This window comes from Lycorma delicatula, chromosome 4, assembly GCF_047948215.1.
Source record: "Lycorma delicatula isolate Av1 chromosome 4, ASM4794821v1, whole genome shotgun sequence".
NCBI classification, from domain to species: Eukaryota; Metazoa; Arthropoda; class Insecta; order Hemiptera; family Fulgoridae; genus Lycorma; species Lycorma delicatula.
The window spans coordinates 121,392,763-121,417,533 of NC_134458.1; the positions used below are offsets into that span (position 1 = coordinate 121,392,763).

Sequence of the window (24,771 nt, forward strand, 5' to 3'; positions counted from 1 at the left end):
AAATGCTAAATTTAATGTACGAACTGAGGGTGTCACCTATGATGAACTTATGCAATCCTACTGCAAACTAGTGAATGATAAAAAAATTGTTAAAAGAAATTGCATAATGCAGTGTAACTATTCTTTATACTACATTTCTGAAGCCTTTAACAACAATTTTCAGCTAAATTTCTTTTTTTTTGTTTTACGGATCCCTATTGACTCAGTATGGAGCACGATATTAAATTAAAATTTTAACTTTTTTAACAGCAAATCAAACAAAATTGTGTAATAAAACATTTTTTTAAAAGCTTACTTTAAAAATGTTTCATTAATGTTTATGACAGAAATCTTCAGACTAAACTGATGAGCATAGAATGAGTCAAAAGTTTAATTTAAATTTAATCCTAAACCTACAACTGCCTACAGCACTAATAAAAAAAATGAAATGAATTCTTCAAGGGAATAAAATCAACTTTAAATTACCAACTGCCTACTGTTATATAAAAACATTCTATCACAGGTACAATAGGTTCATAAAATCATATTCATAATGAATACACTTTATTATCTGCAAAATAAAATTAGATAAACAGAGTACAATTCTATTTGCTCTTAAGTTTCTTTAACCTTTCAAATGGTATGTGTAAAAGCACATACACAATGTTATAGATGTGATACACATCAATTTGACTTGTTATTCTTGAGCATCATATGCTATTTTCAACAATGAATTACCATAATGTAATGATTGTAGGCAATTTGGCGTGACACAAGAATCTCTTAAAGAGAACATAAATATTCTCAGAAGTAACTAATATCTCATGCCAGGCTTACAGAAAAAAAATAAGGAGTGAACCAGTTTTCTGTGGTATTCTTCAATGAATTGTGTGTACTTTTGCATATCAAAGTACTAAGCCCACTGAAATTTAGATGATATTCTGCCTAGTAATCTTCATTCTGTTTATCATAAGGTCTAGTTACGTAATGAAAATTTAAGAAAAATTAATTCTGATAAATACGTCATAGCCAAAGTGGTTTAAAGAAACAAATTAATAACCCTAAGATTAAAAATATATAATCATTCAATCTCTCTAACAAACACATGATAGATATAAGTTTAAAAATGTTAATTTAAATAAATGAAAAAGTCTCTATGTCAAATGAATAACAATACTTTTATGAGTTGAATGTATCGATTTAATTCTTTTTTTAAATCTATGCTGTTTTAAATTGTTATTACTTTCAATTATTTTTCAGGTAAAAAGAAAAACACAGAAAGTAAATTAGTTTTGTGTCTTTGGTTGAGAGTCAGGTTAATTTATTTATATTTTTCCATTCTGATAATTTGAATTTGGAATTCTACGCTAATCATTCATTAAAATAAATTTTAAATTAGAAAGTTCTGAAAAATTATGTAAAGAAAGTGTTTATTAAAATTAAAAACTAGATAGTCAATTTTATTGTTCAACAGTTATGAGTAGATACTGATAAATTAGTAAAAAAAAAAAATACAGTAACAATATAAATAAAGTAAAACATTACAATACAGGGTACATGGTCATTGCTTAGTAGAGATGGTGTGCCTATGTCTCTTTTTGATCTTTGAATGTTGTCTGGTATATACATCTCATGTTTAAAATTGTGTTTAAATCAACTTCTTACATTTAACCTAATGTTTTCTGTGTTTAAATATTAATAAATTTATGCTTGTTCTTATTACTATTATATATATGTATATATATATATATAGTCCGCTATATATATATAGACTATATATATAGTCCGCTAAAATGCAAAATAAAAATAATAAGTATTTATTTATTTCCTTTTTCAAGCAACTGTAGACTAACCATACAATTGCATAGGTAGATGAATGGTTAAAATGTGAAAAATGAAAAGCCTAACTGGGATTTGAACCCAGGATCTAACAAATTAAAGTTGGAGACACTACTGCTCTGTCCTGGAGGTTGGCTTATTATATAATTTGAATGACTAAATAAACAACACATATACAATACTTCAAAAATAATAATTCTATCTGTGTTTATAAAGACTTTTGAATAAAATACTGTTTATTAAAAACCATATAGTTTTTGACAATCCCAGAGAAGTAAGTATTGATTATTTTGTTACTAATTATTATTTAATAATGATTATTTTTTTCTGTATTTATATTAATTATTTTGTTTGGTTATTTTTTATATATTTCCTTAGTTGGAGCTGCAGCTGAATATTTAACAATTAAAATGGTCGTCTAGTTTTAGATTTTAATCAAATTACAAAAATAAACAAAATGATCTTTGAGCATTTACTAATTGAATTACTTAAATTAAATTACATATTCATAACATTAATCGTTATATTATAACATAATCAAAATTCATGAGTTAGGTGGTAGTAAAAATTGCATCGCTTATCGCTTCAAATCTTATGATTCTGTAACATATGGAACGTTTCACGGATTAACATTCAGGAAATTGAAGGGTTTAATACACTACATAAAATTTCAACCTCTAAATCCATACCTAATAAATCAGTTTCTATTTATAAGATTATTTGATAACAAAAAGGAATGTACAGCACCATCAGATTAATAAATCAAACAGCCGAATATGCAAAAGTAAAATTGTATCTGTTAACCACAGCTAATGCCCAAGAATAAGTTGGAAGGATTAAACATGAATAGAAATAATGCAGTATGTAATTTTTTTCTAAGATAATACTGCCTCACAATCTAATGTGAGACTAATTATAATTTAAAATGATAAAAAGAGACTAAATTATAAATACAATCTAAATCAAAACAAAGCTTTGATGGAAGTATATTTTTATTATTCGTTTTGAATTAATTGGATATTTTAAAATAATTGATTATCTTTAAAAGTAAATTGATTTTTCTTATTCATTACATGTATTAATTAAATAGAGAGAATATATTATTCTTTTTTAGATTACTGAGCATTTTTAATAGAACATTTATTTTAAATACAATAATAAAGTACGGTTTTATTTTTATTATTTTCTAAACATAAATTCAATTTTAATTCACTTTTAACTTAATAAAAGTACATTAAAGCATAAAACTAAGATTATTAATAAATAATACTAATACAGACTATATAAAATAGTTATTAAGACAAATGATAATTTCTTAATAACTATTTTTAGTTATATTTATTTTCAGTTTTTATTACTTAACATTTAATTATGAATTAACATAAACACAGCTAACATCTTACATTAAGTTTTTTAAAGATCACGCACAGAAAAACATATTAAAAGTAATCTTTTTACTTCCTTGTACAAAGTAAAGGAAATATTTGTGATTGTGAAAGATTTCGGTTTTCAGATTTCAACGGAAATATCCATTTGACCATCCCTGAATCCATTTTGACTAGTGGCGTGATGTCTGTACATACGTACACGTATGTATGTATCTCGCATAACTCAAAAACAATTAGCCATAGGATGTTGAAATTTTGGATTTATGACTGTTGTAACATCTAGTTGTGCACCTCCCCTTTTGATTGCAATCAACTGGACCAAGAGTGTCCAAAAAAGTCCAAAATCCAAATTTTTGGGATTTTGGAATTTTTTTTAACTGCAATAATAAGCCCTCACTAAGATCTTTTCAAAGATATATCATAATTTTTCAAGATATATCGTACTTATTTTTAATGGTTCTAGAGCTATAGCCAAATAAAATTTTAATTAATAAAATATTTGGTTCTTACAAGGGGAAGGCACATCAGTTCGAATCATACTTCATCTCTTTTTTTTAATTTAAATATATTGATTTATTCATTTATTAAAAATATTTTTACAATAAATATAATTCAATAATTAACAGTAAAAAAATTAACAAATATCAGAAGTTATTAATGAAATAAATATTTATTTACTTTTAATTTTTTTAAAATGTGTATATGAAACTTAATAGGCATACAAGGAAGTTATGTGTTGCCCACATCAGATCTTTTTAACTTTTTATACTGTAGGAATGGAGAAGCAGTTATGTAGAACAAAGATTTTATGAACAAAAATGCAGTAAACTGATGGTCAAACTGATCTGAAGAAAGACTGAAAAATTTTTCTAATACACAGATCACACATCTACTATATTTATTTGGACGCAATAAAAAGTTAAGAGCACTGTCAGTTTTCATAGACATATACTTAAAATTATTTAGGACTAACAGTGTAAAGTGTAAAATCTTTAATCAGAATCATTTTAAAATAATTGTAAAAATTGTCTTGAAAGTAAATAATTTACAGAAAACTGTTAAATACTGTAAAAACTGATAAATTGTAATAGTTTTTATAAATTAAAAAAAACCACTGTTTTTTTTTTTATAAATTAAATAGTCTATTGTATTTTCCAAAAAATCTGTTTTCCTAGGTAGACTTTACTTAGGAAGCAATACAAGATACTGTTATTGTGACAGGGCTTTAAATTTTGGTATCCTTGAACAGACTTTTTTAAAACTTTCAACTATGATAAAATTCCAAATTTACTTAAAATGACTGGAGCTACCTTAAAAAAACTTAAAATTTTTTTTTTTTTAAGTTTTAAAAATTCTTTTTATAAGATTTTTTAAAACTTTTGCTTTTATTCAGATACCAAACTATTGAGCTTGGCCTGTAAAATCAATACCTTACCATTAACTAATTTTCATGTATAACTATAATTGAAATAATTGAATCGGTTTTTGACATTTTTTTTAAAGCTGCAGCAGCTCTTTTAGTAGTTGTTAAAGTTTAGTAGTTGTTAAACTAATTCAAAGTTAAAAGAATCCCCAAACTGGATTTCCCAATAGATACCCCAAAAGAGAAAAGATCAATAGAAAAATATATGAATCACAACATTTCTTGGTTAGGGATGGAATGTTAGAAATCAAACTAAAGGTAAAATTCTTTTAAATAAAATGATTTGTAGATGTTTTGAAATTACAATGCAAAGGTAGAAGAAAAGAAGGATTTTTGGTCCTGAAATTAAGGAATATCAGATGAAAATACTGAAGTAACAGTAGCAATGAATTACAAAGTAGTATCAATGTATATTACAAGTGAATAAAAAAGAACCCTGAGTACTGAAGGTTTAAATGCCAAGGACTGGTATGTCGTAGAACGAAATTGAAAAGAAGAAAGAACAGTCAAGGATTATGGAATAGGTAAAAGAAATGCAGAAAATAATAACAGTTTCTGAATTCTGTACGTACTATAAACTAATAATTGCAAATGTCATTTTTATAATCAAACTCAAAAAAGATGTACATCAATAAAAACAGGATTCACAGGAAAGTATCAGATAGATTGTACAATAGTCTAGCAAAAATACCAAAATAAATAATAAATAAAATAAAGTGTTTAGGAGCAAACATTGATTCTAATCACAATTTATTCCTAATGAGATGTAGGTTGATTTTTATTTAATTAAAGCAAAAATTGAGAATAAAAAGATAGGATAAAGATAGATTGAGAGAGAAAAATACTCAGTCATTTGAATAAAACTCAAATTAAAGTATGAAACTAGAAATTAATAAAAAATAGATTCAAAAGAAAATAAATTAAAAAAATGAAATAATTATGGTTAGGAGAGGAGACTTAAGGTAGTAAGTATGAGGATCATTCAAATAATTCATGACACAAACTGATATGGAGCTAAAATGGTTATTTAATCAATATGACAATTTTTTCACTTTTCAAAATAATCTCCACCAATATGTGGACACTTGTCCTATCTCTGCAACCCCTTATTTATGCTTGATGCAAAGAAATCTTTGTCTTGATGTCAAAGCCAATTTAACACATTTTCTTTGATATCATTGCCATTAAACTTCTTACCCTGTAGCACCTCTTGAGTGAACTGAACAATTAAAACGTGATGGGGCTAGGTCAGATTTGCATGCGGAGTGAGGTAGTACTTCCTGAAGCAATTTGTTGATGGTTTCTCGAGTTACCTGAGCTATATGAGGCTAGGCATTATCATGAAGCAGAATGATCCCACGTCAATGAATCCATGGAGTTTTTCAACACTCTATTTATCAACAGGCTTCACTATGTTGATAAATAGAGATCTATAAAAACCGGGCCTTTTGCATCCCAAAAGATTCTCATTATGATATTTTCTGCTGATGGTTGGGGTTGGGATTTTTTATTGTGGTGAACTTGTGTGCTTCCACTCTTATGCCCCGTCTTTTTGATTCCAGTTTATAATACTGAATCCATGTCTCATCTCAGATTAGAATACTGTGCAAAAAGCATCACTTCTGCTGATACTGTTGTTTCAGTTCTGTGCACAAGCGAAGTCTTGTCTCCTTATGATGATCTGTCAACTCTCTTGGAACTCATCTTGCACTTGTTTTATGGTACTTGAACTTGATGATAATGTTATGAATTGTACCAACACTTACTTGTAATTTTTCAGCTCTAATCCCAAATGTTATCTGTCGATCTTGAATGAGAGAGTCTATGCAAATTTCAAGTGTTGAAATTGGAACTTCAGTTAGACATCCAGAATGGTGCTCGTCAAGTCATTGAAGTTCGAGTGTTTAAATTTCTCTACCTGCTTGTAAAAATTTTTGTGGTTCTTAAAACTTGTCTGTATTGTATAGTCATGTAAGACTAAATGTTAACTAGTTTTTCATCTTTGGAAAACAAAAATGGATCACTGCACACTGTTCAACTAAATCACAAACTGCAGGAGGACTTACTATTATAAAACAGATTTGATATTATAAACAAAACAATTTTACTCAAACAGCTGGATCAATATCATCACAGGGTTACCAACTTACTGAAAGTACCATAACCCTCTTATCAACTGTCTGCCTCCACAACTATTTATGTTTTTCATTATTTAATGACCCTCATAATTCTTGGCAGAAAATTCTAGATAATCGTGTAAATATATTAGAACTGATTGATGAAAATATAAAGACAAATGAACAAAAGGTAATACAAGTAGAGTGTTGTATCAACATAGAAGAAACAATGTTGATATAAAATGCAAATACAAAAGGAAGATTGTTTCAAGTAGATATAAATTGATGTAAAAAAATAATTTCAGGATGTGTAAAAAAATAAGAAAAAATGAAGGCAAATTACAATTATATTAGATCTAATGAAAGATCACTGTTCATGAGAGAAACTTATCAGATGGCAGGACTTGTACATAGTAGGATCAGATAGTCAGGAAAAATTATCTAAAAAAAGGGTTAAAGAAAAAAGAAACAGCTGTTGATTTTAAAAATAACAACTTACACTGCTAATAAAAATACTATAACAAAATGGTAGTAAAGAGATAGTATTTAGTAGCTGATAGCACTGAAATAAAACTGGTCTGGCTAGGTCTCAAATAATCAAATATCTTCATAGGAAGATAAGATAATTTTTTGCATCCCAAAAGATTGTCATAATGATTTTTGCTGTTGATGGTTGGAGTTGGAATTTTTTCTTGACAGGTGAACTGTGTCCTTCCAATCTCGTGTACTGTCTTTTTGATTCTGGTTCATAATGGTGAATCCATGTCTCATATCAGATTAGAATACTATGCAAAAAGCATCACCTTTCTGCTAATACCGTTGTTTCAGTTCTGTGCACAAGCGAAGTCTTATCTCCTTATGATGGTCTGTCAACTCATCTTCTACATAATCCCTTATGTTCTTATTTTCTACATAATTCCAACAAGTATGTGAAATGACAGTTTCTTCAGTAATTTCAATACAGTACATGTTGGCCATCAGAAGTGCTGTCAGATCTAATGGAAGCACTATAGCCAATGAGATTAACTATTGTTTTATTAAAGATGCAAATACTGATAGAATGTCATAAAATGTTTTTTTTTTGTTCAAGTTTCTAAATTTTTCCTTGAAATTATTTTGTCATCATTTGAAATTACGAACAGTATCTAACATTGAACATCCCTCATTCTTGCATTTGTTCTCTTATCTGATGAAAGTATTTCCTAGACAGCAATACCTACCAACAGGTCATACACCCCAACACCCCATCACCAATCAGCTTGATTATTCTAAAATATTCCAGCTCTTCTGAGTCTCAAATTTTCTGGCACTGGATTCAAAATCCCTGAATAGCAACTATCTTCATTAAATCAGTAACAGAATTAAATGCAGTTAAACTTTAAGTGAGTAATTTATTTAAAATGCATACACACACATACACACACACATATATATGTATATATATATATATATATATATATATATATATGTGTGTGTGTGTGTGTGTGTGTGTGTGTTTATTTTCTGGCAACTAATTAGAAATAGTTGTCAGAAGATCAAGAAAGCACAATCCTTACAAGCTTGTTAAACACTGAGTTACTTAAATAGACCTATATGAACTATAGTTTTTAAATATAATCACAAAAATTACAAACGCTATACAAAAAAAAATTGTTTATAATGAATTTAAAAATCACTCATTTTCCAAATATATGAAAACATGCTTCCAGAAGATCTTTTTAGAACTATGATGCAGTCTTTCCCATTGCACATGATATGCATCATAGTTAGTAAACTGTCCAACAGTATTTCGGAATACTTAGAAGACTATTATTTAAATTCAAACCAAGTGTTTTTCTTTTTTATTTCTAAAGAAACATGTAATAGTAATATTTTCAACTACACAAGTATCCATTTTACTGCCCAACTCCCAAAAAACATATTCAGAAAGAAAGTAAGACAAGTAGTGTCTGATACAATTCTTGTTCCGATTTTCCATTTACTGTCGCTCAGAAATTATGAGATACATTGTGGAGTTTCTTTAATTGACTTTTATCTACCAAGATCATTGTTAACTGATAATCTTTCAATTTTTCAATTAGTACAAGACACTAACACATTATGGTATTAATTTTATTACAGTTGATATAACATACTGTCAAAATTGGTTTTAATAAATTTTAAGTAAATTAAATATTTCACTTTTCTAAAATACAGGAGTATGATAATGCAATGATGATAATATCACCGGCTTGTTCTGAGGTTTTACTATGGATTTTCTGTAATTTACATTATCCCTAGCCAGTATTTTTAAACAAGTTCCTCATTACTTGAATTTGTTGAGTATTATTAAAATAAATAAATATTATTTTTATCTTAATTAATCATTTCTCAGCTAATGATTTTCAGATATTATCCAGAATATCCAAAAATATAATGAGTTATTGTCCCAACAATGTATTCTTACTCAGTAGAAAATCTTGAGTTAGATAAGAATAAAATGTTTTATTTCAAAAGGGCAAATTACATAATAATTTAAATTTTGGATTATGATAGTGGCAAAGTGGTATGATCTATTTTCAGATTTTCTAAACAAAGCAAAATTTTTTCTCTCTTCCTTTATTCATTAATGTTATTATTGAATGTGTACTACTAATCAATCTACTGCAAAATCAGTTGAAAATGACTGAAAATTTTAATCAAAATATTTATTTTTAATATTTTTCTGTAATTAATTTATGTGATATATTATGAGTGAGTTCACCAAAACACAACATAAATAAAAAATACTTTGGCTGAAAGAGAGAGCTGAATATTACTGAAAACCAGTAACAAGCAATGCTTCCATCAGCTCCTAAAAAATAAATTTTGATTTATTTACATATTTTTATAATTAGTTCACCTTCAATTATTTATTTTTTGTAGATAAAATATTGTTTTAAATTATTTGAAAACATAAGTGGTTTGGTTATTAATCCACATCAAATGCTTGAAGTTTATGTTTAGGAAATACTGTATTGATATTTTGAAACAAATGAAAAATTTCAAGCTTGTCCAGGATTTATATTCAAAACATTTGAATGATGGCAGAAATGTACAACTGTACTTCCACACTTCAGGATTAATTTTCATCAAGAATAAAATAAATAAAAAATTTAGATAAAAATAAACAACAACAAAATTTGTGTTAATAAGTATATATCATCTTTAATAATTAAAATATATTAAATATAAACTGGTAAATTAATTTTATTTTTATAAAATACAAGAAATTAAATACATATGTATAAATATATAACACTGCAAAATGGAATACATTTTTAATATATACTTAGTTTCAACAATGGTACATTAAATGAACCCTGTAATATTAAGTTTTAATTTTTACATAAATTAATTAACAATGATTTGCTTTTGATCAGTAATTTAATCCGTTTTACTTCCATTTATACATTATACATCAGTCTTTTTTTTATTTTCACACTTTTTTAATACAATATTTACGTGTTTATATATATATTTCTTTACTTTTTGGAAATTACCCAACAACAATTAGATGTCCACTTTTACCTTTAGATATACTTCCAGGTGCTCCATTTGTACCATTCATACCATTTGTTATAATATCAATAACTCCTTGTTTACCACCTGATAAATTATGTGATATTCTGGAAAAAAAAAACCAATTAATATGAAAATACATGATTTTTTTACTCTTGACATTCATTAAAAAAAAAAGTGTAATATTTGAAAGCATTATTATCATTGCAGTAAAAACTGCAATGATAATTACAGCAATACAATACACAATCTATCGATCTATTGCTGTAATTACACAATTACAGCAATAGATCGCAATACAATATTATGGAATAAAGGAACCTATAAAAACAATTTATGTAAAAAACAAAATATAAACAATATAAAAAGTAATTAAGTGGTTTAAGATAATACATTTTTACTTACGTTCCATCTTCAATACTATTAACATTCAACATCTCAGGTTTATTTGTAACAGAAATTATTTTTGTAATTGCTTCAATTAAATATGGTACTTCCAAAATTAAATCACCCTGTAAAAAATAAACAATGTAAATACAAATTACTATAAATCTGTGACATTTATTTCAATACTTATTCTACTGCATACTGTAATGTATTTTAGGAGGGCTTTGGAGGTTTGGCTTTACTTGATAACTACTTTAGCTGTTATGCTTCTTCTAAGTACAGAAATCCTAAAGAAACAACCTCCCCCATACCCCACAATTGTGTCCATATGTAAATAGGCAACTGATTTACAATCCATTCTCAGATCCCTAATGTCCTCCTGTCTAGACCCAGAAAGATTTGGATATATGAAAATAAATTAAAGGATTTATTTTAATGAAAATTGGAATAATTAACAATGTGTATGATAGAGGACGGTGAAAAAAGGATGGTGACAGTATGACAAATTTTCTGGAATGGTTCCAGAAAAATATGTCTATTTCATAATAAACAGTTTTGTTTGTGGAAACACTGGAAGCCTAGATCTAGCAATCATATACAATAATTAAGAAACTAATGTATTAAGAAATGCAAAAGAAACCATTCTAAAACAGATGGTTATTTTTATGCAGTTAATTTGTGGAATTCTATATGTTTTGATGTTCAGCTTCATATCTTTTTGCTTTAATATTAAATCATTCATTATTATCAATATGATAAAATTGAAAAAAGTATTTTCACCATACTAGTCAGTAAATTTGTATTAGGACATTCTGCCCTTCTCTATAACTAACTGAGGTAGTTGGTTGAACTAAATGTAATGTTTAAACTGACTGAACTAAATTACATTGTTGGGGGTGAGAAGTTCAGACTCATGTATATATTTTTAAAATTCAAGTTAAATTAGTATAGATGTAAATTATACAGAAATTAATTACTATATTAAAACTTCAATGTAAAGTAATTTCACTGTACTGTACATTTAAATCTAGAAAATTTTGACCATTCTGAACAATGAGAAGTCTACTGGAATGTTAATTCAGTTTTCTTTAGTACACTGAGAAGATTGATATACATTTTATTACATTAGTTTTTGTTAGAAATAACGTTCAACTACTAATCTAATTATGAGTAGTTGAACGTTATTTCATAAGAAGATTGAGCAATATTTCTGCATTATTTGTTACAGCCAACTTTATAAAGCTTGTTCCTGGTTCTCTTGATCATCTTGTCTGGACATCCTATAATAATAAAGATATACAGTCATATAACCTAAAGGAGGTTCTTAGACCTCCAAAATCAAGGTTTTCTTGGCTAGTTTTTTCTTCTTCTACCACAAAAACTCTTATATTGTAAATTATTTTTCAGAAGTTATCGCTGTTGCAACATTCCTCTTCTTGTTCCACCGCTAGTAAAGATTTTTTTATTTAATTTGTTTGGGCCCATCTTGGAACATATTCCTCAAGAAATTTAACCTTATTTTATTTATTTCTATTTTTAGGTCTTCTTAATTTTTGTAGATCTTTTAGTTAAATTTAAGTTTATCCTTTCATTGTTACCTTTGAACCATGGAATTTTCTCAGTAAGCTTTTTTGATCTTGAGTAATTTTTCAAGTTTCTAAGGTGAAGTGTTTGACGAATTTCTGTCTTGGTAAAGGATACCTGTAGGCCATCTTTTTTTATTCTTGTTAACTCTTGTTAACTTGTTAACTATGTCTTTCTTCGATTCAACTAAAACAGCCAGATCGTCAGCAAAGACTAGACATCTCTTATTTTGGCATTTTAGTCTCTGGATCGCATCTTCACATCCATATCATTCATCTACCAAAAGGTTTTCATTACTTTGCTCAAAACCAAGTTGAAGTAAGAACAGCCAATTACCTTGTCTCAATCCTGATGTGAACATTATTGTGTCTTTCAAAAGTCTAATGAATAAAATAGGCGTTTTGTTCATCAAATGAGACAAAGTAAACTTAAATTGTTAAACAAAAGAATTATAGAATTAAGAAACAGAGAAATCAATTAAAAATTAGATTAAATTCTACAAAATTACATGACCAAATTTAAAGTAAATAACAAATGCAACAACAATTACAACATACTAAATCTTATTTGAAAATTACCTTATCTTTTTTAAGATCAGGTGGAATCCTTAAAAGAAGGAAATTGTCTGATTCTGTTGTAATTTCAAGTCTTAAAATTGTTTCAAAAGGGAATCTGTGTTTTTGTTTAATGTTTTTTCCTTCTTCAGCAACCAAATACAATGCCTTATCTGTTACAACAAGTACTCGTTCTCTTCGTTTGTAACCTCTACGATCGAATTTTGCTACTGGGCTGAAATACTGAAAATAAAAGAATCATTAAAATTATTCTTATTTACATTACAGTACTTATAGAAATTATTAACAAAGAATTTATTTTAGATCTAAGTATATCTTTTTGTATTCTTAAGTTTATAAACAATAATGTTTCATTTTGATGTGTATTAATGAAGTGCTGTCCAATACCAGCTCATCAACATTTATAATAATTTTTTTCTTAACAAATCTGAAAGAATCTTGAAAATTTTTTTTTTTTTTCTCTCACCTGTGCTCAAAACTATCAACTATTTAACACACAAAGAGAAGGAAAACCGTGATAAATAGTTATTGAAATAAATTTATTAATATAAAATGCTCAAAAACTGTTTACAAATAAATAAATCTATAAATAAAGCTGCATTTTGAATGTTAAGAAGTTATGATCAACAGACACAGGGAAGTCTAAGGTAGATACATTAAAAAAACTTAGAAGATATGTAGAAAAAGAAACTTAGAAGATATCATGAGAAAAATCTTTCCCTTCTTGCAATCCATTCGAAAAAAGAATATCTACCAAAGAAAATGTCTTCAATTTATAAAGCTTACTGAAATGCTTATCAAGCTTTGTTCAGCTTACTGTCATGTAACATATATGCCCTTTGCAACCAATTACAAGGGATATCTCTAAAGTAAAGGCCGCTGCCAAATTTCTCTCCTTAAGGTTGGTGAATCTGTGTCGTTCATGGCCAAGCTAGTAATGTACACACCACACTGCATTGTTGTCTGTAAGTTGTCATGTTGTAGTATCTTTGATTGCAAGTGAGTTATTACGTTATAAAATGAATAGGAAAATCTATGTTGCTACCGACTGTGAAATATGTGAAGTCATACATCTTTTTAAACCATCAAAACGTTAAGTCGGCTGAAATTCATAGGCAGTTTGTTGCTGTGTATGGTAATAATGTAATGAATGAAGGAAACTTTCAAAAATGGTGTGAAAGGTTTAGAAATAACAGAATTAATGTGCATGATGAATGTTTGGGGAGGCCCTCGATAATCGCAGAGGACTTGTTGAAAAGCATCGATGATGAAATCAGAAAAGATTGTCGCTCAACGATTTCCGACCTGGCCCTTCTTTTTCCTGATGTTTCAAGAGCTCTTATCAGTCCATTGTTCATGACCATTTAAGCTTCAGAAAAGTTTGTGCACGTTGGAGCCGTACGTCCTAACGGAACGTCACAAAAAAATCTGAATGGGATCTGCTTTGGAATTTTTGATGCACTACACAGAAAAAGGTGATGAGTTCCTTAATTCACTTGTTATCAGCGATGAAATAAGGATTTCATATTACGTGCCAGAGAGAAAACGGCAGTCAAGGGAATGGCATCATGCTCAATCACTAACCAGATCAACAAAGGCCAAGCCACAGTCATTTGGATGCAAACTGATGGCCACACTCTTTTGGGATCAATTTGGCACACTGCTGATTGATTTCATGTCACGTGGAATGACTATAAATGCAGAACCCTACTGCAAAGCTCTACGTAAGTCATTCAAAATTGGCGGGTGGCTGACCGACGGCATTGTCCTGCTGCATGATGATGCACGTCCACATGTTGTGGGTCTGACACATGATTTACTGAGAACATTTGGATGGGAAATTTACAATCTCCCACCATATAGTTCGGACTTAGCTCCTTCTGATTACCATTTGTTTAGGAAATTGAAAGAATTTTTGAGTGGTAAGCAATTTGCGGATGATGATGAACTCAAAAATGCTGTTAATCATTGGCTAAATGAACTAGTGGCAGAAGAATACGACGAGGGTATATTGAATCTGGTGTATTGCTACGATAAATGTCTTAATTCATGTGACGATTATATAGAGAAGTAGTATAATGTGGTTTGAGAAATAAGAAATATTTGTTAAGTTTTCAGTATAAACTTTTTTACAATGAAATGGTCTTTACTTTAGAGATAACCCTCATAGTTATGATTATTGAAATAAATTTGTCAAAAGTAAATGTTCAACAATGTTTTGTCAAATAAAGATTTAAAACTAAATGCACATTAGTTTCAGTCAAACACTATCTATCATTGATTATTACTGTTTAACTATCAAAATGCACATTTTGATTAATATTTCAATTTAGTTATAAAATGTTTTTGAACATTTTCTAATTACAAAATTTATTCCAATGATTTGGCACAAGTTTTTCTTTTATTTATCATGTAAACAAGTTTTTTGAAGTTAATAACTTTTGAATATGCTTCATAAAACGAAAAGGAACTTTTCTTCATTTCTGCGTGTTTTATTATTTTAGAAAGGTGCAGGGAAATCTTTATATAAATTTATTTTTCTTATATTACCTTTGGAATTTCTCTGTGTCTACTTGATGATAAATATTTACCAGTTGAAATGCAAATTTAGTTAGAGATCCTTATTTCTATCTGAATAATATTTGAGCATATTTTATTTACAAATTAATTTATAACATAAAAACCTCTAATTTTAGGAAGTTAATCAGATTTATAATTAGCCAATTAGATATTATTTGAGGACTGTCAAAAATGCTAAAAACTGTTCCATTTGTTAATTTTTATATTTAATCTATTAATCAGCATAGCATGCTTAATATCAAAAGAAAAATTTCAACTACTCACTTTAACTCGATAAAAAACCAAAAAATGTGCATTCAAATCTTTGTTTGAACATTATATTGCTCTGTCAGTGTTATTTGTAAGCATATTGCATCCTCTCAATATTGCACTATAATTGCTGTGAATTTCATTCTTTTCAATATTTTCAAAATCCTTTACTACAGGATTGAACAGTATTTGAGTTGTATTGTTTCTGTTCTTATTTAATTTGTTGTTTTTTCAAGTTGTTTATTTTTTCACATTGTTTGAACATCCTGGGTTTGTGGCTCAAATAAAGTGTGATTTATAATTATCAAATTTACATGTTTTGTTTAATATCTTTGTATTTGTGTTCACTTTCACCTTAGCAAGCATTTTTAAAAACTGCTAATTACTTTTTGATTGAAATCCATATTATTTTAAAAGAATTAAATAAATACAAAAAACCTTATGTTATTTTTTCTTCCATGTGGAATTCCTGATCTCCTATCAGATGGATCTCCAGGTGGTGGATTGAGGAATGCTCATTAGGTATAGATACCAGGGAAATAAAATATCCAGGGTGGACCAAAATCAGGGCTGCTGTCTTGCAGCTAGAAGTTGTCTCTCTGAAGGATAAGGGAAGAAAACCCATATAAAAAATAGCCTGAACCTGGGTTGGAAGTTTTGGGTCAGGCCAACAACCTGACTAAAAAAAAATGTTACTCGTTAAAAAACCAATAAAGAAGCCCCAGAATGGACTACCTTATTCAGAAACAAACTGGAATTGCAATATGGTTATGAATTATAGATGGCAGAAAAATTCAGGATAAGATCGATGGATGATCTTGGAAGGACAGATGTGGGAAGTTACATGTAGATGGCAATGGATAGGGAATGTTGGAGAGGATTGGTGGCAGAGGACAAGGCTTACATCGGGTTGTAGTGCAAGAAGAAGAAGTTACTTACTGCATAAAAGGACAAAAAACAATTTATGTCGATGCATGTATCTACTTTAACAGTACTTACCACAGGTTTTTCCCCAGATGGAACTTGATTTAAGAAGTTCGTTTTCATTGTTTTGTTAACATCTGAATTCAGTCTGTCATCTACAAACCATTGACCAACACTTTGTTTGTAACTCTTCTTCTTACCTAAAAAATTTAAAATGATTGTATCATATAGCATGAAAATTGTTATGAGAGTAATACATTATTTTTGGGATAGTCTGTATTATGTCCAATAAAACCTTCTTTTAAGGGTTTTCTTTATAGATATTTATGCATTCAGATGTTACCCTTTTATCATTCCATAAAGGTTGTTTTTGTTTGCTGCTATTGAAATATCAAAAGTAATATCATATTAATAGTTTATCAATACTACATATAGTATAATATCAACAGTAGCAATTCCTTCTGAATCATGTTCATTACTTCTTTGGACCATTTCCATTGATTTGATATTCATTAAAAATCTTATTGCATCTGAAAATATATTTGATCAATTTTAGTGTTCTTTCATGAAATTTGTATTTTTACTCTTTTTTTTATAAACATTTCCTGATTTGTTTTCCTTCTATGTGTCCTGTTGTGGGAAAACAGGTCGTTACTTATAAATTAATTGTTGCATCACAACAGATCACATTCCCAATTAATTAATTCTTGCTTTAATGAGATAAGAATAAATAAACTTTTTGCGATGACCACTGAAAGTATGAAGTGAATAAAAAAAAATCACTAATAAAATAGATTATAAAAGATAAAATAAAATCAACAAGAAAATCTGTACTATGAAGCAGAAAATAATTCCATTCAAATTTCAAATTTTTGAAGTTGGTGTCAAATTAAAAACATGCAATTCCTGACAACTTACTAACCCTTGCTTTGGCATTTACTTTATAAAACAAATTAAAAACAAAACAAAAAATATTGAGTAACAATATTTTTTTTTTCTTTTTAGTATGTTTTTAAAATCAGTTTTATTGTTTATTTTGTCTTAATTTTATTTTATTAAGATTTAGGCTGGATAGGCCTAGAAAAAATTCCATTATGAAAGAATTATTATGAAGAAAATAAAAAACCCAAGAAACCTTGATGAAAATAGGAAAGGAATGTAAAGAAATGATATCAAGTAACTGCATCTAAGAATTCAAGGCCCAAATGCAGGAAAGTTATACATTTTACTTTTTTATCTAAAGTTTTCCAAAAATTTTTCTTAAATTTTGCATGAAAATATTTTAAAAATGCAAATCATTTCAGGCTGTACATACATCACTATATATATATATCCATTACTTTAAATTTATTAAATCGTTATAAAATTCTTTCAGTTCCAGATTTTAAAAATTTATCATTGAAAAATTACATCATCATACAGAGATCATGTAATTTTTACTTCCATGTACAAAGTAAAAGAAGTATTGTGATATAAATTTTGAACGGAAATATACATTTTGACCATCTGTGAATTCATTTTGACTAGTTTCAGCGTAAGATCTGTATGTACATATGTATCTCCCATAACTCAAAAACAATTAGCCGTAGGATGTAGAAATTTTGGATTTAGGACGGTTGTAATATCTAGTTGCGTGCCTCGCCTTTTGATTGCAGTTGACTGAACCAAAAGTGTCCATAAAAGCCCAAATCCAGAAAAATTTGGATTTTGGACTTTTTCTTAACTGTAGTAATAAGCTCTCATTAAGAGCTTTTCAACAATACATCATAAGTCATATTTATTTTCATTGGTTCCAGAATTATAGCCAAATAAAATTTTATTAATGAAATATTTGGATCTTACAAGGGGAAGGCACATCAGTTCAAATCAGACTTCATCCCTTTTTTTTTAATTTAAATATATTGATGTAATTATTAATCTTCGATTATAAAAAAATGTTTATGATAAATAATAATTCAATAATAATGATAAAAAAAAAATAGGGAAAAATATCAGAAGTTATTAATGAAATATAACTTTATATACTTTTCATTTAAAAAAAAAATGTGTATATGTAATTTAATAGGTGTACAAGGAAGTCATGTGATGTCCACATCAGATTTTTCATTTAAAATCTTCCACTTATATTTAAAAGAAATTTGACTATTTTTTAAGAAGGTGACTACTGGAAAAATTTCCATAATTAAAAAATAATAAAGAATCATCTCAAAATTGATGTATTTGATCATCCATATGGGTTAACTTTTTTTTTTGTGAGAAGACAGGCGTCAACTGCTTTGGTCATTTAGCCCTTAATGGAAATTTGTAGTGTATGAAAAATGTCATGACTGACTGGGATTCGAACCTGGGACCTCTGAATGAAAGGCTAAGACACTATCACTCCACTACAAAGATTGGGCTAAATATTTCTTTTTAAATGCATATGAAATGAATTGAGAACCTATTTTTTTGATGAAAAAATGCATCAGTTAAAATCTGTTGTAATCCATTAGTTAAATAAAATTAAAGAAACATAATCAATAACACAAAAAGTTTGACTTGAAAGTATTACTTATTTACCCTTTTTATATCACCAAAATCAATAAATATTAACTACTGATTTTAAATCAGTTTAATTTTTATTTAAAAAAAAAAATATATATATATATATATATATATATTATAATATATTTACCTTTGAAGAGAGATTCAGCAAAAACTTTTAGTTCAAATTGTTTCTTTCTTTCAGGTGTTAAGTTGTTTCTATATTTACGAGCTAACCATAATCTGTGCAGTCTACGTAACTCATGTGATGTCTGTAAAAATAATTATTTAAAAGAATTAGTTTATTATTTTTTTTTTATATAACCTCTATCACATTATAGCAGAAGTTGTAAAACAGACATGCATTAACAAATAATTCATCTCTACTTTAGGTTGATTAAAATTTGTAAGGTTTGCTGACAAAATTGAACTGAAAAGATGTCTTTTTAGTCATTATTCATTGAAGTTTTCCTGCTTCACTTGGTAAAAGTTTTTCTAGTGTATTTAAATATCTGTTTATAAACAAAATTTATAATACGTTTATGATGTGACTGGCCCAGAAACAATTTTTTTCTTTATAATAATAATCAACTAAGTTCAGAAAGAAGAATTAAAATTTATCCTGTTCAGTTCTTTGTTCTTGCATTAATCAATCTGATTTGAATGAACCTTTTGCAAACTGAAAGATATATGCAACCTAGTTACAGTTATTAGCACAGCAACTTTGATTGTATTAATTTATGAAGTCAGATTTTGATTATCTGAACTACTAGTTATTTTCTACTGGTTCAAGGATGTTAAAATGAAATTTTAACAAAGCTTTTGGGGGGAAAAAATGAATCTATATATAAAAACGCTTCTTTTTTATTCATTTACTTCTCTATAAAAGTGAGTGGTTGAGATCAGATTAATTTAAGCAATAATAAACAAAACTGTTAATTACTAAACAAAGAGAAGTTGGCTTAATAATGTATAAAATCTTATTTGTATACTAATATTATTTATTGTTACCTTTATAAATTTAGTTTAGGACTTATTGTTACTAAAAGTATAAAAATCTTTAAATAGTGTTTAAAGTCAGTTAAAATAATGCTTTAGCTGTAAATACACTAGAAGGTAGGAATTTAAAGTAATTTTTTGTTATTTCACACCAATTGCAATTTCAATGAACCAGAATTAGGTGGATAATCTCATTACAAATTTTAATGTGGTATTATTTAGTTTCTATTTTCTAAATTTGTTTAGTATTTTTCTTGGAAAATATATCAATAAGCATAATGTTATAATCATTGGTTAATTATTAAGTACACGTATAATAATATTGATTTCATTTTTAGGAACTGATAAATCCACAATTTCTACTAAGACTGGATCAAAATATTGAAGATGGGAAGTTAATGTTGATTAGTGAGATTCGGGATGTAAAGTATTACTAAATTATTTTCTATATTAATGAATTATTTCTATGTACCATGAATTTTGAGCAGTTTTGTTGCAGGAGTAGAAAGAAGTTTTATTTTTGTGAATATACAGTGAACTTATACTGAGATGTACAATGTTAATTGAAAGAGAATACTAAAAAATTACTTTATTGACAGTTAATGAGATAAGATCATGTATGTATTTATGTTAAATACCAAAACTGCAAGATATAAGTCTCAACTGAAAAACTGCTTGCCATTTTCAAAAATAACTAAAAAGAAAAACCTGAGGAGTATAGGGTTTTTTCATTTCCTTCCCCACAAAGACAAGTTTATTGCTGGATATACACATACCAAACTCACCGACATGCAAGTTATATTTACCACACAAGTGACATCTTCACTTTTAACAAAAAGAATTAAATAATTACACTGATAAACATAATTTTTGCTTCCTAACAAGCATTGATTTTAATCTGTTTTTTGATGCTGAAAATGAATATGAATTCAAAATCTTTATATCGCCCACCATTTCTGAAAAATTTTAATTAAAGGATTTTTTCATTTTTCAACCTATCGTTAACATTTTAAGCTCATATATTGTATTTTGTTAGTTCATTTTTTATTGCTTAACTTTGTTAACATAATTTGTTAGCTATAAATAAACAATACTAGACAAAGAATTAAATCATATCATAGTCACATATTATGAAATCATATCTAATACTGAAGAGTGAGCCTTTATGGGCAAGATTAATCATCTCTGTGTGGGTCAAAACATGTAGCTGAAAACACAGCTATTTTGTTTGTATTAAGCACTGAATTTAGGAATGAATTAATTTTGTTCAGTCTTATTGCTGTCTTAAGTTTATTAACAGTGCAGTGTCATAATGCCTAAATTGTCTAAATGATGTGGATGCCTTTTGATATGTATGTGGTGAGTTTACCATAAAATCAAATTGAAAAAACTTTACACCTTTAATTAAAAAAGCATATCATTTGTACTTTCAGTGTAAAACTGGTGATCAGGGTAAGATGCACTAATTTTTCTGTATATTTAAGAGGATGGCTGAAAGGTACATGGAAGGCTTTATCATTTGGTGTACCTATGGTTTGGCATGAACCAAAGGACCATGTAACCGATTGTTACATTTGTTTAACTCTTTTTATTAGGCCATTAGGACCTAATTTTTTTAAAATCAAAACGTACTGTAAATTATCCTTCATTGTAATCTGCAATCAGGCCTGTACCTCTCAGTGAAATTATTCCAGTTCCTGAGCCGCCTGTGAATGTATGTTTCAAAAGCAGCAATGAAGATTCAGACAGTACTGAAGAAGACAACAATGATTTTGATAATGATAATAATCTTTATTCCACAAAATAAACAGATTGCAAATGAAAATAAAATTGTTTACAGTTATAAATTCTTAATACCTAAGCTTAATAGACATACAACCAAACAATAATAAACAATATAAAATAATAAAAGTAAACAATTATTAAATAATCTTGTGGAACTAGGTACCCCCTACAGTAATAACTGTATTAGAGGTTACCGTCCATTATTTTTCAATGAGAAAAATAATTAACTAACTATTTATTGAATAATGGTCAAGTGTGGATTTCAAAATGGATATAAAAAATAATTACACGATACAAGTCTTGTTGTAATAAAAATTCAGCTAGTCACAAGATTACATATACATACATAGAGATTAAATAAATCAGAACCATATACACAATACAAGAATACAGTGATAAAATTCAAAATTAAATTAATCCTAGATAAAAAATTGAAAGAAAAGTAATGATAACAAAAATAAAACTTAATAAAAATACGAAAATTTTAGAGTCATTGTTCCACGCACAATCACACGGCAATCAATTAAAAAAACTCTCTACATCTTCAACTGATAACAACCAATCATAAATTGATAATGAAAACCTTTTAGAGTCTTCTATGGACTTAAATTCCCTTGGTAAGTGATTAAATATTTTTGCACTTGAGTATGAATAAAAACATTTAAATAATTAAATTCTTGGCCTAGAAGGAACTACTCTATCCACTTGCCGCAAAGGCCTTGCAATCAAAGAAACAAGGATCCTATCCTGTTTACAGCCTTCATAATATGTCATTAGTATTCTATAGAAATTTTGAATTATGATTTACTTAATCAAAATTTTGATTTTGAATTATCTTCCGATAAGTCACATCTTATATCACAAGGTGAATTAAATGACTTGGTTAAGGATTTAAATCTATAAAAAAATCAAGCTGAACTGTCAGGATCATGGTTGGAATTTACTTAAAAAAATTACAAAAATTTCAGGCTTTCGAAGCCAACAAAAAGAACTTTCTCAGTGAAAGTAATGAAAATAATTTTGTTTATTGCCCAAATATTGATGAGCTTATGTTGCGCTTAGGGCAAGTTCATAAACCTGAGGACTGGTACCTTTTCATAGATTTGTCCAAGTGCAGTTTAAAAGTGGTTCTACTACACAACAGTAACAAATATCCTTCGATACCAATCGCTTATGAAAAAAATAAGATGAAGATGTCGCTTAATTTGAAAGAGACATACAATGTGATGAAAGACGTTCTTGAAAAAATAAATTATAAAAAATATAGCTGGGAACATATGTGTTGATTTGAAAGTTACAGCTATTTTGTTAAGCATGCTGTTAGGCTATACTAAGTACATGTGTTTTCTTTATGAATGGGATAGCTGAGCTAGGGACAAACATTAAGTTGCCAAAGAGTGGAAGAAACAAGACAACTTAACACCAAGTGGGAAAAATATTATTCATGAGCGCCAGTTTGGGCTTCATTTAAAGACGTTTGTAAAACTTTTCTCGGTAAACAAAATCCGACAATTACCACAATATTGTTAATCAACTTCTTACTTCATACAGAGCTATGGGATGTAATATGTCTTTGAAAAATATTTCCTCCATTCACATCTGGATTTTTTCCCGGGCAACCTCGGAGACGTAAGTGACGAACACAGTCAACGTTTCCACCAAGACATTTTGGTGATGTAAAGCCGCTATAAAGGGAAATGAAATACTAACATACTAGCCAATTACTGTTGGACATTAACTTGGGATGTGCCTGAGGCTATAACACAGGTATGGCCATGCAAAATTATAAATTTTATAGATTTTTTATCTATATTTTCTCTTAATTTTTTTTGAAGCGCAATTAAAACTAAAGGTGATAGAAAAATTGTACTTACAGATCTGTAATGTACACAGAAAAAGCAATTCAAGAAATGGTATCACACTTAGAGAAACATTAAATTTTTTTTTGTCTATCAATGTTATGTACAGTAGATGCCACAATTAAGCAAGTATTTTTTTTTTTTTTTTCTAGTTTTCAAATATGCATTTCATTTATAATGTTTTTTGATCTTCATATATGAGAACATTGTTCCATGTAATTTTTAAACAATAGTACTAAAGTGATTTTAATAAATAATATACATACTGATGTTTATTCTTTAAAGTAGATAAAAGCCACTAATCATTACATTACTTAAAAAAAAATTGTGCAGAATAAGTTTCTCTAATAATTTAGAGAAAATAAATCATTTATTTTTCTTATTATTAATGATTTCTAATTATAATGTCATTATAATTATATTCTACAGATGACTATTTTTTAATCAATATAAAAAAAATACAAATGTAAAAAGCTTTTTATCTATTTCAACATAAGTATCTATTTTTGAAAAAATAACATTCAATTTAAGAAAGCTTTCCTGACACTGTTAAAATATTTACAAAGTAGAATGTAAAATTAATGTAATAAATCACATAAAAAATTGATAATTTTTTATCTTTTTCTCAATTTGTTCAAACTTTGTGCATTAGTCAGTTTTAATTAGAATTGTTTCTTTTGAGAAAACAAAAGAAAAATATGTATATAATACTAAATATTTAAATTTAATTTAATAACTTACTTCATTACAAATAGTAGGTGGAACTGGCCAGTTTGTTGAAAGTAATGTCGGAGGTAAATTGTTTGCTAATCTGGTTAAATATTTAACTCTAGCTGTTCTTATAAATCTTTTATTATTTTCGGTTGGTGCACCACCTCTTGTAATAAACCCATCAATAAATCTGAAATTAAAAATATACTATTTCCATTATAGGTAAAAGATTATAAAATAAACATGATGTATGACATTTTATAATTATAAACGATGCAAAAGGAATTTTACACAATAAGCAACTACAAA

General features: G+C 27.7%; 1 protein-coding gene across 3 annotated transcripts in view; it reads right to left on the reverse strand.

Moving 5' to 3' along the window:
* Positions 1 to 9,923: 9,923 nt before the first annotated feature.
* Positions 9,924 to 24,771, reverse strand: part of Myo61F (unconventional myosin 61F) — a 244,025-nt gene continuing 229,177 nt past the window's right edge. For all 3 annotated transcript variants that reach the window (XM_075364090.1, XM_075364088.1, XM_075364089.1), the window contains 6 exons: positions 24,493 to 24,652; positions 19,260 to 19,380; positions 16,661 to 16,785; positions 12,836 to 13,054; positions 10,692 to 10,798; positions 9,924 to 10,393 (listed from right to left, as the gene is read on the reverse strand). In XM_075364090.1, coding sequence (XP_075220205.1) covers positions 10,264 to 10,393; positions 10,692 to 10,798; positions 12,836 to 13,054; positions 16,661 to 16,785; positions 19,260 to 19,380; positions 24,493 to 24,652 — 862 coding nt within the window. In that variant the 3' untranslated portion in view covers positions 9,924 to 10,263. The remainder of the gene's footprint in view (positions 10,394 to 10,691; positions 10,799 to 12,835; positions 13,055 to 16,660; positions 16,786 to 19,259; positions 19,381 to 24,492; positions 24,653 to 24,771) is intronic.